Source organism: Guillardia theta (genome assembly GCF_000315625.1).
Source record: "Guillardia theta CCMP2712 unplaced genomic scaffold GUITHscaffold_94, whole genome shotgun sequence".
NCBI lineage: Eukaryota > Cryptophyceae > Pyrenomonadales > Geminigeraceae > Guillardia > Guillardia theta.
Window position 1 is genome coordinate 174,036 of NW_005434580.1, and position 14,277 is coordinate 188,312.

The window sequence follows — 14,277 nt, forward strand, 5'->3', positions numbered from 1 at the left end:
GAATTACCTGAGTTCGTGTTAGCCTCGCGATGTTGCTGTTGGTTTTCATGATCGAACGCTTCACGTCATGCACAGATTCGATCACGGTTCCTGCGTGACAACATGAGGAGGGGGGGGGAAGAAGCAAGAACAGCAGCAGCAACCGACAGCATGCTTGAGGGAATGTTCCATCAGGTCCCTTTCCTTCTCATTCTCCTTCTTCCTTGTAGCACACCTTCATCTCAAATGTCAAGCTTGTTGTCCTCTCTTCACACATCCTCGTACTTCTTCTGGCTGGCTGAGAGCCTTGCAATGTTCTTATCGATTTCGATGATCTCCTTCTCATCACTCTCGATTTGGTTGCCACACCTATGTCTACCATGACGTCTCAGCTCCATGCACCATCACCAGGCAGCTGCCTCCACCTCATTGCCCTCAAGTTTGCGATCATCGAGTCCAAACCAGAGATACTTCCCTTGGATGCATCCATAAGACATGCCTGACGGCATTTCAGCACACTGGAGAGTTTCACACAGCAAACGATCTCATCAAAACAATGCATGTACAATGGAGCGCGCTGTTTCATGTAAGGACTTACGAGTTCCATTCTTCCTCGCTTCGTCAGTCGCTTCAGAGCATCGGTCATTCCCTCTCTCATCGCTCTCTCCATCTCCTGCTGCCTCCCCTCCTCCTTGCCTTCTCCCGACATGTTCGTCTCCAACGCTGGTCGCTGGCCCACCCACCACAACCAAGACCACCCACCCTAGAAGATTAATTGATGTAACAGAACCCTACCTCCATAACTAAAAATGGTTCTTTTTCAGTACCGCTCAAATTCCTAGATAAACTACCCCTACAATCATCTCACAGGTGGACTTGTGGTACCCTACCCTGTTGATTCAAAATGCCCAATTACCCCCACCCCTTCCAGCAACACGTTTCAACGGACGTCAAAACAATTTATGGGGGAATGGGTTGAGACAGGGCAGAGGAAGGGGAGGGGAAGGGGAGGGAGGGGGAGGGGAACAAGGAAGGAGCGAGAGGGTGAGAGAAAGAGGATGAGGAGGTTGAGAAACGAGATCACTGCAAACAGCCTTGAAATGAGGATTGAAAAGGGTCTTTGTGTTCTGCAATCTTCTGCTGATGATTTCAGCCCTAGGGAAACATGAAGCCTGCAAGGAGAATGGGAAATTTTGATGCCTGGGTGGATCCGGCAGGGGTTCAGATCATGCAGGATAAAGTAAGGCAGGAGAAAGAGAGCGTCCTGTTGAGCAGGTAAGTCACAATCATGACGTACCAAATCTGTTCATGTGCTCCAATACGAAACTTTGTGTCCCATCATACCTGAGTCACCAATAGAGGATTTTTTTCTGTGATGTCAAGACATTTTGCCATCATGTGCATCACGATCTTTGCGATGTCAATCAGCTCTTGTGCTCCTGCTACACGTGAACAGGTCCTTTGCTAAGACTGAAGTGTCGGCGTCGTTCAGGGCACGGCCAGCAAGCGCGTTCTGGTATGACAAGAACCAACGGTCTCGTCCTTCGACAGCTACGGCTTCAGAATTCGGGTTCTATGGGGGAATGCTGGGGAACATGAGGAGAAAGGATTCCTCTCCCCCTTCCAAGGAGTCCTGTCCGTCTTGCAGCGTAAGGAAACATCCGCATGTTAGTGACTTTCTCAAGCTGCTCGTGCCCTGACACCAGCGGCAGGAATGGTTGATGGGAGCGAGGCAGAAGACAGCTGCAAAGTCCCCCGCCTCTCCCCCGCGTCACGCGGTCTACCTGGAAGACGGTCGGTCGATGCGGAGGCAGGTCAACCTTACGACCTCGGCGATGACATCAGGTGAGGACTCAGCTGGGAAGGCCGAGCTGAGAAGTCACTGCATGCTGCATGATACCCAGCTGTACTGTCCTTCCTCCCTTCATCGTCTCCGCCTCTGCCTGCGACTGCTTGACGCTTATGCCAGCGGCCATCGGCCAACCGACCAACAACGTGGAGCAGGTGAGGGTCAAGAGAAACGCAACCAACGATAGTTCAGCTGTTTCTCAGCTGCTAAAGTCCCAGCACTGACAAGACACGATCGTGCACTAGCTGGCTCCTACCTCTTCATTAAAGTTCTCCTCCTCCTCCTCGCCCTCCTCCTCATTCGTAGCAAATTTAGAGGTACTCGTCGTCCTGGAACAGCTGGGCCTTGTCCTCTCTCCTCCTCCTCCCTGCCTCCAGAATCTCCTCCAGCCAACGGTGCCTGCGATGAGGGAGGAGGGGACGGAGAAGGTCAGCAACTGATGAGGGCACAAGAAGCCTCTCCTGACCTCTCAAGGATACGCAGGTTCCCGATCGAAGACCTCTCGTTCCACCTTCCTCTCGTCCTGACCTCCTTCCACTCCTCGTCCCCGGAGGGATTTCTCAGCTCGAGACTCCCAGGTGGAGGGTCAGCAGAGGCCCTCCTCTCCTCAGCTCCGTGGAAGAAAGTGTCTAGGGATACTTCCGACAGCCTCTCCTCGTCATCCTCCTTCTTCTGCTTCCAGCCATGGCGCTGCCCAGCGACGTCTCCTGTAGAGAGATTTCCCTTCATGGTGGGCCAGAGGGGACTCTTGCGGTCGAGGAAGGAGACGTAGAACGTGACACTCTCGGTGACGTCGGCCATGATGCCCGCAGGCCTGATCGCTTCGGAGACTTGCAGGTGCACGTTGGTCCTGTGAGGACAGTGACGGCAGCAGAGCAGCAGGGGAGGGGAGAAACATGGAGAGCAGAGGAGAGACAGAGGAGAGCAGAGGAGGAGGCGAGCTGAGGAGGCGGGATAGGAGTAGAGAGTCGAGGTCAGGAGGGGAGAGGAGAGGAGAGGAGAGGAAGGAGTACCTTGTGTTCAAGATCAGCTCCTCCTCCACCCTTGGTGTCCTCGTTAGGACAAACGGAGTCGTCACATCCCACGTCTGGTGAGAGGGTTCAACCAAGCGCGGCAGATCAGGAGCAAGTTTGACTGACGTTGCCTGACTTCCTGACGGTAGTGAGGTAAGGGGAATGCTTCGGGTAGGCAGTCTGGAAGCGATCCTCCTCGTCGTGGATAACGATCTTCAGCATTGTCTCCATCAGCATGTTGCAAAGCTTTCTCATGGAGTCGGTGGACTTGAGGTTGTGCGAGGATCTTACTATCCTTCTGGCTCCGTCGAGCCAGTAGATGCGTATGAGAAGGTCTCTTGCTACATGCACAAGTGCGTCATGATGCTGCTGGTTTTGGTGATGTCTACATGTTCATCTCACCTTCATTCCAATTCTCGTCGTCAAGATTGTGTGTTTCCTTGGGTTTCTTCTCCTGTAACGAGTGAGATGATAGCTCATTCGACGTGAGAGGAGCACCTTGACAGGAACAGATTGCGCAAGTTGGTGGATGATGATGACTTTGATCAGGGAGGAGACAACTCCTGTTGAAGCACAAGTGCAAACGGATGTCAGATTTGACGTTTGCGCACAATCTTATCAACCCATCATAGAAGGACTTTTGTTCTGCTGCAGAATCTTCAACTTCTGCAACACAGCCGCCATGTCAGCCGAATCAGCAGGGCTCGTCAAAGTTGGCAACAACCATTAAACTCTCCTTGACCTTCTCCCTCCCTCGCCTGTCTCTGATCGTCAAGAGGAAACTCAGCTTGTTGCTGCCTCCAGCTGCAATAGAGCTGCTGTGGGCCACAAAGACCTGCCGGCCGTGTCATCCGCAGACGTCAAAAGTCTCTCGAGTCACGTCGGCCGTTGGGACGTTCAAAGCGTTGGAGATGTCTTGGCTGAACTCCTCCTGAATGGCCCTGAGCTCCGATCCTGAGATCTTGTGCGGCCTCTAATGGAGTAGAGGAGAGCAGTTAGGCAGCTGAGACCTTGATTCTCCCCTGCCGGTTTATTCGCAGCTGAGCGCAAGCAGCAGAGACAACAGCACTGATCAATGTAGAGCTTGATACGTCAAGGTTTGATGATGGTGATGGTGATGGTGATGGTGGTGGTGATGATGATTGAGATGGAGATGATGATGATGATGATGATGGAGATGATGATGATGATGATGATGTCGTCAAAAAGAACTCACCATGCCCGTTCGGGTTTGGATCATCTTGTGAGCCCGACAAGTCATCCTCGTTCTCGTTCTCGTCCTCTTCCCCTTGCTCTCTCTCTTGCTCTTCCCGCTTAACTTCCTCTTCGCCGTCCTCGTCGACGTCTGCATCTCCTCTTGCATTCCTTTTCCAAACAAGATTCTCAACGTGCGTTGGAGCATCATCGGCGATCTGGTAGCTCTTCTCATCCCATGCTTCATGCACCTGGCCACGACAATCAATCAACTTCGATCCTCCGCTCCTGCCCATCACCCTGAAGCTCCCCAGCCTCTTGAGAATCGCAAAGTTCTTTAGCGAGTCCCTTTTCGCATTCATCACCCTCGCAAGCTCCTGCTTCAAACAAGAACGACGTCACATCAGCTCATCCTCGAGGAGACAAGACACACCTTGAGCGAACGTCTGTCGGGGCTCAACCTGTCTTGCGCAACGTTGACCTTGACGATGCAGCACTTCTCGTAGCCCTCAAGCTCAAGAATCCTCAGCCTGCCGTCCGTTCATCTTCTGAATTGAAAAGATTGAGCAATGCTTGCCTCGCTGCCTCCACTCCCAGCGCCGAAGAGAGCTCATCGACAATCTACAAGGACATACAAATCATCAACATACAAGGAGCACTCACATTAGTATGCAAGCACGTACTTTGAGCTCGAATCGTTTCCTGCTGTCATCATTCTTCAGCAGCCACCTTCATGGTTCTTGTCATGAGCTACTCTCCATATCACATAGTTGTTGCGTGTCTCACATGTACTTCTCGACCAGCTCGAATGTGATCCCCGCTGCAAGCTCTCCATACCTGTCAGACTTCCTTCGAGTCTGCTCTTTTGTGAATTCAATGTTCTTGATAGTAAGCCGGCTCATCTTGTCGCTGGTATGACTCGCACGTCACATCATCAGACCTGATGAGCCGCATCAGAGCATGATCAGTCAGACGTCCTGCTCCCACTAGCTACACACATAAACGATGAAAGCAGTAGATGAGGGAAGCCAATGACTTTGAAGAGCGAGGAACGTGGCAAATGGGGGACTAGTTGAAGGAGGCACAGTAGGACCCAAGGAAGAGAAAGAGCAGGATGAGGAAGAGGAGGAGGAGGAGGAGAAGCACGAGGAGGAGGAGGAGAAGCACGAGGAGGAGGAGGAGGAGGAGGAGGAGGAGGAGGAGAAGTAGCTGCCAGGAGGAGGAGGGATGGGGAGGACAAGCAGCAGCAGCAGCAGCAGGAGAAGGAGAAGTAGAAGGAGAAGCAGCAGGAGTACCAGAAACAGGAGCAGCAGGAGGAGGAGATGCAGGAGGAGGAGAAGCAGAAGGAGGAGAAGTAGAAGGAGAAGGAGAAGCAGGAGTAGAACGAGGAGGAGGAGTAGAAGCAGCAGCAGCAGGAGGAGAAGCAGCAGCAGCAGCAGCAGCAGCAGGAGCAGGAGCAGGAGCAGGAGCAGCAGCAGGAGCAGGAGCAGCAGCAGCAGCAGCATGCACTTTTTTTGAAAACGAATTTCAGGTTTGACAGTCCGAGCCCGCGCAGGGCGACACAGACAGGCTGAGAGGAGAGAGCGAGGAAGGGGGCGAGAAATCAAAGGCAGCGAGGTTGTTGGGCAAGGAGATGAAGCAAGGGGGGAGGTCTTACTTGACTGAGGGAGAGAAGTTCTACTAGTAACAAGGAAACGTCACTAGATCCATCTATTTTGCAGACTAACGATCCTGAGAGCTTCAGCGAGAAGCTGCCCCGTGCCCGGCTTCGTCATCGACTTGGTCGCCGCTTGTTGGCAAAGATTCTAACTTTTGCATACAGGCAATGTTATGCTGTACAACGGTAAGAGTAATGATCGAACGCCTGCTGAGGCATTTCAATCGTACCATGACATTCTGGTTCAGGTTTTCTTTCAGTTCCTGCATGATCTCTTCCTTGATCTTTTCAATCTGATTTGCCTGACCAGAGGATCGAATCAGCTGTGACGCATTTCCGTCTACAAGTCATCAGGGTCAATCGTACCGGCTGAGCATTCTCCATGAGCCTCTGAATATCCTTCAACGTGTTCTTCATGCACGGAGTCAATCGAGTCAGGTACTTGATCGTTTCTATTCCCATGTCGAGTACCTGGAGCTGGTCGAGCTTGTTTGAATGATATTCCATTGTGTTCTTCATGCATCAATCGAGTCAGGTCATACTTGATCGCAGTTTCTATTCTCATGTCGAGTACCTGGAGCTGGTCGAGCTTGGTGGAATGTTCCTAACAAGCACCATCGAGTCAGGTCATACTTGATCGCAGTTTCTATTCTCATGTCGAGTACCTGGAGCTTGTTTGAATGGTCTTCCATTGTGTCCCTTGTTCTCTTGCCGAGTACCTGGAGCTGGTCGAGCTTGTCTGAATGATCTTCCATTGTGTTCTTCATGCATCAATCGAGTCAGGTCATACTTGATCGCAGTTTCTATTCTCATGTCGAGTACCTGGAGCTGGTCGAGCTTGTCTGAATGATCTTCCATTGTGTTCTTCATGCATCAATCGAGTCAGGTCATACTTGATCGCAGTTTCTATTCTCATGTCGAGTACCTGGAGCTGGTCGAGCTTGGTGGAATGTTCCTAACAAGCACCATCGAGTCAGGTCATACTTGATCGCAGTTTCTATTCTCATGTCGAGTACCTGGAGCTTGTTTGAATGGTCTTGCAATATGTTGTTCACTTCCTAACAAGCACCATCGAGTCAGGTCATACTTGATCGCAGTTTCTATTCTCATGTCGAGTACCTGGAGCTTGTTTGAATGGTCTTGCAATATGTTGTTCACTTCCTAACAAGCACCATCGAGTCAGGTCATACTTGATCGCAGTTTCTATTCTCATGTCGAGTACCTGGAGCTTGTTTGAATGGTCTTGCAATATGTTGTTCACTTCCTAACAAGCACCATCGAGTCAGGTCATACTTGATCACAGTTTCTATTCTCATGTCGAGTACCTGGAGCTGGTAAGACTGGTTCACCAGCTCCATCTTGGTGTCATGAGCGATGCTGTAGTAATCGCGATACTCGCTGAAACAGAGGAAGACTGGTATCCCGCAGTTTGCGAGCGAGATGTCCGAGTCAGCAGCCCCCTTCCATCTCCGTGCAATGCCTGTAGCATAGTCTACGAACGCCTCCTTGTTCTTAGAGCAAACGATCACTCCCATAGCAACCAGCTTTGCCTGCGGTTGAGACTCCTGCCACATTTGATTCTTGAGGCTCAACGCCACCTGCAGCTGCCACAGCTTCTTGACGATTGAGCACGGGCTCTGCGTGATCTCGATATGAACGAGGTCGTTTTGGTTGAGAACAAGATTCTGCAGCTCCTGCTTGGCGTCAGCTGACTGAGAACATGTGTCGGCGCTGCCGCATCGATGCAGGGCCAGGACCAACGGCTGCTCATCTTCCTTGTTGATGAGAACGTCCTTCAGAACATACCACAGACTCACTGTTGTAGCTTCTGAAATATGTCTGAAGTAGAGATCATATTGAAACTTAACCATTCCATCATAGTTCTTTTTGCTTTCAGATATACCATCTAGTTTCCCATCATGTTTGCTGTCTATAAATTTGGCGTTGAACATCTCCCTGTATTTTTGCTCGTTGATACGTTTCAAGTGTTGGTCCATCTCTGGATAGTAAAACCTGACTATTTCCTCTTTCTCCCGCGCCAACCTGCTGTAGATGAAGGCTTCAGACGGGTCATTGGTCTGGATCCCGTGAAGAAACTCCACCATGCGCTCTGACTGCGACCAGACGTCTGTTGCGCGGCTCTTCTTGTCTTGTTTGCCCATGAACTGAGCTTCTGGTTGGGGGGACGAGCTAGTAGGTCCTGCGTTATATCCTCTGTGGTAGGATAGCCTCGGATAGGTCCGTACCTACGAGCACGTGCTCGATCTTGTCTTGTAAACTTTCCATAGCAGTCACCAATACAAGGAGCCAAGGAAGCGCCAGAGGTGACCACCATCTCTCTGTCCTCCCCCCCTCTTGCTTCGGGCCATTTGCTCACCACCCTTGACCACGTCTTTCAAGGGAGGGGAGGGGGGGAGAAGATGCGCGAGAGTTGTAGCTGCTTCGCTAGTGCGCCGGGTTGAAGGGACAGACGAGTGATGTGGTAGAAACTCCTCTGAGTCAATGGAGGCCTTGCTGAAGTGGGCATGCCAGAAGGATCGGACGGGAGAGGTCAGCAACATGACCGCTGCGGAGCAGATGGGAGGTCAGCAACATGACTCGGACGAGGCGTTGCTGCTGAGCGGATCAAGATCTGCCTTTCCCGTGTGGATCTCCCACGGTCCCATAGGCAGGTCGACTTAGAGCATCTGAATGCCAGCTACGCCTACCATGAGCGTTGCTGGGTATACATGATACATATACGGGATTATGCAGGAGCATGACCAGCAGATTAAGAGTGCGCTTGGTTATGGCGCTTGTTGTCAAGTCTGTGGCCATCGGACATGCTCAACTGGATGCTCATGCTTTCTACAAAGGCACGGTGAATGCTGGAGCAGGCTCGTGAGCTTCATTGGTCCGTTGGACTTTCTGACCACGCTTTCGTCTGAGGAAGGATGCTATGAGCCATGTTTCTGGGTCGATTCCCGCCTGCTTTTTTTCATCATGCAGTAGAATCTCACTCGGAGCATTCCATAGAGCGCTACATGGTATTGAGTAGAAGGTGAGCACCCTCACGATTGAGTACAAGGTGAGCACCCTCACGATTGAGTACAAGGTGAGCACCCTCACGATTGAGTACAAGGTGAGCACCCTCACGATTGAGTAGAAGGTGAGCACCCTCACGATTGAGTAGAAGGTGAGCACCCTCACGATTGAGTACAAGGTGAGCACCCTCACGATTGAGTAGAAGGTGAGCACCCTCACGATTGAGTAGAAGGTGAGCACCCTCACGATTGAGTAGAAGGTGAGCACCCTCACGATTGAGTACAAGGTGAGCACCCTCACGATTGTGTAGAAGGTGAGCACCCTCACGATTGAGTAGAAGGTGAGCACCCTCACGATTGAGTACAAGGTGAGCACCCTCACGATTGAGTACAAGGTGAGCACCCTCACGATTGAGTAGAAGGTGAGCACCCTCACGATTGAGTAGAAGGTGAGCACCCTCACGATTGAGTACAAGGTGAGCACCCTCACGATTGAGTAGAAGGTGAGCACCCTCACGATTGAGTAGAAGGTGAGCACTCTCACGATTGAGTAGAAGGTGAGCACCCTCACGATTGAGTAGAAGGTGAGCACCCTCACGATTGAGTACAAGGTGAGCACCCTCACGATTGAGTACAAGGTGAGCACCCTCACGATTGAGTAGAAGGTGAGCACCCTCACGATTGAGTACAAGGTGAGCACCCTCACGATTGAGTACAAGGTGAGCACCCTCACGATTGAGTAGAAGGTGAGCACCCTCACGATTGAGTAGAAGGTGAGCACCCTCACGATTGAGTAGAAGGTGAGCACCCTCACGATTGAGTAGAAGGTGAGCACCCTCACGATTGAGTAGAAGGTGAGCACCCTCACGATTGTGGTCCGATCGCCTTCCAGCACAAGGCGCGCGAAAGCTCAAGATTGATGACGCGCTCTATGCAGAAACTTGACCCTTTAGTACTTCGCAAGGCTAACACTGATCCCCTGCTTGCCACGTGTAGCAGACATTCTTGTCTGTCCAGAGCTTGCGGTGTGATCATGGTGTGAGAGTCTGTGGCTGCAGACTCGGCGGCAACACCAACATGAAGTGGGGGGGGGAGGGGGGCACTGGGTGCAATGGCAGTGAAAGTTCATGACACTTGAAACGAGGAAATATTAAGGGCGGTTAGCAGCCTTCACTCCAAGCTGTTGGCTCCACCCTGCCCAGCTGGGGCCCCCTGTTACCCGAGCACGTCAGGGCCCAGCACAAGCCTAGCATTCCTAGCAGTCCAACTCACCGCTTCTCCCTCAGCTCCCGGAGCCCCGGCGGCTCCGCCGGCAGTCATCTTAGCGAACTGGAGCAGCAGCGTCAGCGATGACGGCAAGGACGACAGCATGCGGCAGTGCACGGCTCACCTGCTCGCTGGCCTTGGAGAAGTCGGCAGGGAGGCCGAGGAGTCCGGTGATCTTGCTGAAGATGGACATGGCATCGGGATCGGAGTAGTACTTGAGGATCTGTAGACAGCCACGTCACCTTCTACCTAGAGCCGCTAGCCTCGTGCTCACAGCCATCGGGCCGTTGGTGCGGATATCGTTGACGATCTCCTGCATCTTGGGATCCTTCTGGATCTCCTTGATCTCAGGGCTGTCAAACAACCCCCTGTCAAAACTCCTCCATTCCCCCGCGAGCCCTTCCCACCTGTCCGCCAGCTGCTCCAGCTTCTCAGGCTTCAGGTAGTCCTTCATCATGTTCTGGGCTGCCTGGGCCATCTCTTGCCATCTACATACTTGTCAAACTTGGAAAACAACGCGACAGTTGACACGTTACCCTGCCATGTTCTGCATCTTGGACGGATCGAACGCTCCAGGGTTCATCCCAGCGGCTCCCATGCCTTCCCCAGCTCCAGCTCCTCCAGCTCCTGCTGCAGGCATGAGACTTTCACACAGGCTACACGCAAGACACACCTGCTCCGAATCCTCCCATTCCTCCAGTCAAACCTCCTGCAGTGAATGGCGAGCTGCTGCTGCTGACACCGGTCATGTTTCTGCTCTGTCTCTTGACCCGCTTCATGTTCACCTCATATCTTGTTCTCCCGTCCCTGCCAGTTGCTTCAGAGATGGTCAACAAAGTCAAAGTCCGCACGCCTACCGAGAGGATTCTGCTTCTGTCCCCCCATCATGCCCATGATCTATGTAAGGCGAGCTCAGCAAAAGGTAGAGGAAGAGGAGGAGGCGGATGCCTGTTCTCCGATCTTGGCATATTCCTTCATCAGGGTCTCATTCTTCATCATGTCGTCCATCCTGCATCAAGTCATCAGACCTCCGGCAACCAACTGTCACAGTCCACGTCACCTCTGCTTGAACTCAGGGTTGTTCATCAAGTTCTGAGCCATCTGCAAGCATCCAGCTCAGTCGCACTGGAGCAAGGTTGCAGTTTGACCTGCTGGAACGCTGGGTTTGTGAACATGGAGTTCATCGCATCCATGTTGAGGCCTAGCAACCCAAAACTTCAGCTCATGCTTGCTAGATGTTCCCGACCAACACACCTGGGACGCCGGCATCCGCTCCTCCTCTCAGGTTCAAGCTCAGGCGAGTCTGTGCCAGCATGTCAAACAGTCTTCCCATCATGTAGATTGATAGGATCGGCATCAGCAACAACGTACAACCAAGATCGAGATATCCATCACTCAGAGCAATTACCGTGCAAAACCCTCCGTATGAGGCATTGGATTGATCGAAGAGAAAGAGACCAATGAGGAGAAGAGGGAAAACAAAATCTCGCTTCATGGCTGCCAAACCAAGTGAGTTCCTGAGTCAGATCAAATTACAGCTTCGAGGGCTACAGACAATGGTCACAGCCGGCCCTGCACTGCAAACTATGGTCTACAGATATTCTTGTGGTAGGAACCTTGTTGTTAATGCGGTGGCTGGGATTCTAATTTCAAATTGCTTTCTTTCGATCCGACTGCTTTCCTCACCCCCAGCTACATCAAGTTTGGAATTGAAGGGCAAAAATTTGCTCGCCTAAGATGATCCTGTTCACCTTGCTGTGGTCAATATCTCTCTGCTGCTTCCAATACGCTTCTTCTTCAACGCTTCCTTTGTGAGGATTTCATCCCCATCACAGCTCCTTGCACAGTCCCCCCTCAATTCCTCCTTTGGCTGAGCCCTCACAATCCCACTGTACAACTCCCACCGGCATCCTGCTCCGTAGTTCTCCCGACTCCAGCACATTCTTGTATCCATCTTCTATCTCCAGATTCACGCTTGTCGCTCTTCTTTCTCTCTACTTTCGCCTCCCTCTCCTTTCCTCTCCCTCCTCCTCTGCTCCTCTGCTCCTCTGCTCCTCTGCTCCTCTGCTCCTCTGCTCCTTTTCCTTCTCCTCTGATTCTCTGATCCTCTGATTCTCTGATCCTCTGATCCTCTCCTCGCCATCCTCTCCGTCCTCCTCTCATCCTCTCCTCTCCTTCCCAACAACCTCCACGGAGGCCGTCATGGCCACGAGGACGCCCTAGCAAGTTTCAACAAATGTTTGATTGAGGGGGTAGGGGTAATCCAGCCAGGGGACTACCACAGGGCTACCGTGGGTCCAAACAACGTAAAGAAGGTGGTAGGGGTAGAAAAGGGGTTGGAGGGTCCGATTTGGAGATGGGGTGGGTAGGCCGTACTAGGATGTGGAGGAGCCCGGGCGGGCCTGAAAAAGGGCTCGGAGATAGTAACCACGGAAGTTGGTAGAACATTGCGCGGGAAAAACAAGCTGAAAAAAACTTCAAGAGAACTGAATGACAAGCACAGTGAACTCGAAGTCGTCATGAGAGAACCGCATCATGCCCAACTTTGGGAACATGCACTGACTTCAATCAGGGAACATGCACTGACTTCAATCAGGGAACATGCACTGACTTCAATCAGGCTGACTGTCGCTGTGCGGCGATGACCGTGGTAACGTCTGATTGTGATCCGATGATCATCCCTTTGAGCCTCCAACACTCCTCGTACGGTCCTGGCAGTGCGGCGGGGAGGGTAGTAGGGTCAGAACGCGGCAGGCGAAACAGGGGGTTGGCTAGCAAGTAAATACATTGGAAACGTGAGGAGACAAACTTTTATAAATCAATTTAAAATTTCAATGATTTTTACGAACACCCAAAAAATTCATTTATTTCTCTTTATTTTCCTTACCAAATCCCTATTATATTTTATTCAATTGAAATAATAGCTGCGCATTGGTGCGGATCATCACACAAAATAACCAAAAACAAACGAGCGCACACACGGAGTGTGCCAGAGCAAACATAATAACCAAACTAATTATGAATCCTTCAAGGATCATATAAGTAATAAAAAAATCTATGTGGGGTGAGGGGGCTGTGCTCATGGGGTAAAATATATAACACGTTGTTTTTACAAACCCCCTAAGTAACAAAATAATCTATCCCCGCCGCCACCCTCCGCCCCCTCCGCCTCTACCCCCCCGCCTATTTCACATAACGGCTTAATTTTTCTTTTCTTTATTTTTTCCGCTCTATTACATGATTAATTTATTTGGCGGGGGGGGCGGGGGGGGCGGGGGGGTATTTTCCATATTCTAATATATATATATATACCCATAAAGTAAACAAAATTTTATATTATCCTAAAATCACGATTTACCCCCCCGCCCCCCCCGCCTAACGTCTATTTACCCTACGTTTACCATTCTTTTCACACTCCACCACAGCCAAAACATGGCGGAGGTACCCCCCGCCTTACCCCCCCGCCTACCCCCCGTCCCCCCCGCCTACCTCCTTTTTATTAAAACCCCTTTATCATTATCATTATCATTACCATTATTATACTAAATTATATTCTTTATTTTTATCTATCTTTCTTTATTATAAATGAGTACTAGAAAAGGCAACACATGGATTCAAGCGCTGAAAGAGTTCAATAAAGGTCATTCTGGCACGTGGTGCATTGTCAAGAAAGGATCAAAAGAATATGATCATGTTAAGGGAATCATGCAAGATCTAAAAACATATGACGGTAATATTCCACATAAGCAATATGCAAAACCTGTCAAACCTAAGAAACTTATCACTGCAAATCAGCAATACAAGGATAAAGCGAGTGTTGGACCTAAACAAAAGAAAATGACAAACAAAGAAAGATATGATAAAGCAATTAAATTAAAAGTTGGAGATATCAAAAGCAATAATAAATGCCCCGTGTGTGATCATCAATTTGATAAAACACCATTAAAGGATGAATTTAAGGCACATGTCAACAGCGATAAACATAAGAAAGTATTGTCGAATTTAAAATTTATGCTTGAATTTGATAAATAAAAAACTAAGAAATTAACATATTGCGCTTTTTATTCAAGCAATGACTCCATATATTTTTGATGTTTTTTTGATTTAAGATGCCTATTATGATCGTACTTAGATACAAGAGATCCACATTCACACTGCTGTTTTTCTTTATTGCGTTCATAATATTGTCTATCTTTTTCATTGAGTTTTTCTTTATTTTGCTCTCTGTATTGCTTCTGTTTTTCTTTTAATTTCTCTTTGTTTTGATCTCTATAATGTTTTTTGTTTTGTGATATT

General features: G+C 50.3%; 7 protein-coding genes across 7 annotated transcripts; 2 read left to right on the forward strand and 5 right to left on the reverse strand.

Annotated features, from left to right (window-relative positions):
* Positions 1–248: 248 nt before the first annotated feature.
* GUITHDRAFT_116333 (hypothetical protein) lies at positions 249–586 on the reverse strand (the record flags this gene model as incomplete). The annotated part of the gene is made up of 2 exons (XM_005824447.1): positions 249–354; positions 405–586. 2 exons carry the CDS (start codon positions 584–586, stop codon positions 249–251), a joined length of 288 nt encoding a protein of 95 aa, XP_005824504.1.
* Positions 587–1,144: 558 nt separating this feature from the next.
* On the forward strand, positions 1,145–2,052 carry GUITHDRAFT_116334 (hypothetical protein; the record flags this gene model as incomplete). Its single annotated transcript, XM_005824448.1, has 4 exons — positions 1,145–1,254; positions 1,436–1,628; positions 1,692–1,824; positions 1,949–2,052. 4 exons carry the CDS (start codon positions 1,145–1,147, stop codon positions 2,050–2,052), a joined length of 540 nt encoding a protein of 179 aa, XP_005824505.1.
* Positions 2,053–2,257: 205 nt separating this feature from the next.
* GUITHDRAFT_116335 (hypothetical protein) lies at positions 2,258–4,937 on the reverse strand (the record flags this gene model as incomplete). The annotated part of the gene is made up of 13 exons (XM_005824449.1): positions 2,258–2,678; positions 2,842–2,915; positions 2,968–3,182; positions 3,244–3,295; positions 3,340–3,404; positions 3,465–3,507; positions 3,566–3,676; positions 3,722–3,795; positions 3,852–3,881; positions 4,058–4,286; positions 4,335–4,412; positions 4,469–4,565; positions 4,822–4,937. The coding sequence occupies 13 exons, from the start codon at positions 4,935–4,937 to the stop codon at positions 2,258–2,260; spliced, it is 1,605 nt and encodes a 534-aa protein (XP_005824506.1).
* Positions 4,938–5,775: 838 nt separating this feature from the next.
* GUITHDRAFT_144951 (hypothetical protein) lies at positions 5,776–7,050 on the reverse strand (the record flags this gene model as incomplete). The annotated part of the gene is given in 10 exon segments (XM_005824450.1): positions 5,776–5,868; positions 5,923–5,994; positions 6,059–6,144; positions 6,164–6,296; positions 6,358–6,440; positions 6,515–6,647; positions 6,709–6,750; positions 6,812–6,853; positions 6,915–6,956; positions 7,018–7,050. 10 exon segments carry the CDS (start codon positions 7,048–7,050, stop codon positions 5,776–5,778), a joined length of 759 nt encoding a protein of 252 aa, XP_005824507.1.
* Positions 7,051–8,450: 1,400 nt separating this feature from the next.
* GUITHDRAFT_116337 (hypothetical protein) lies at positions 8,451–9,512 on the forward strand (the record flags this gene model as incomplete). The annotated part of the gene is made up of 10 exons (XM_005824451.1): positions 8,451–8,552; positions 8,730–8,813; positions 8,865–8,894; positions 8,973–9,002; positions 9,054–9,110; positions 9,162–9,191; positions 9,243–9,245; positions 9,297–9,326; positions 9,378–9,434; positions 9,486–9,512. 10 exons carry the CDS (start codon positions 8,451–8,453, stop codon positions 9,510–9,512), a joined length of 450 nt encoding a protein of 149 aa, XP_005824508.1.
* Positions 9,513–9,822: 310 nt separating this feature from the next.
* GUITHDRAFT_154955 (hypothetical protein) lies at positions 9,823–10,310 on the reverse strand. The gene is made up of 4 exons (XM_005824452.1): positions 10,256–10,310; positions 10,106–10,204; positions 9,988–10,044; positions 9,823–9,927 (listed from the first exon to the last, which is right to left on the reverse strand). Exons 1-4 carry the CDS (start codon positions 10,298–10,300, stop codon positions 9,886–9,888), a joined length of 243 nt encoding a protein of 80 aa, XP_005824509.1. The 5' UTR covers positions 10,301–10,310; the 3' UTR covers positions 9,823–9,885.
* Positions 10,311–10,893: 583 nt separating this feature from the next.
* Positions 10,894–11,935, reverse strand: GUITHDRAFT_116339 (hypothetical protein; the record flags this gene model as incomplete). Its single annotated transcript, XM_005824453.1, has 6 exons — positions 10,894–10,990; positions 11,042–11,082; positions 11,130–11,182; positions 11,236–11,284; positions 11,390–11,498; positions 11,733–11,935. 6 exons carry the CDS (start codon positions 11,933–11,935, stop codon positions 10,894–10,896), a joined length of 552 nt encoding a protein of 183 aa, XP_005824510.1.
* Between the last annotated feature and the right edge of the window lie 2,342 nt (positions 11,936–14,277).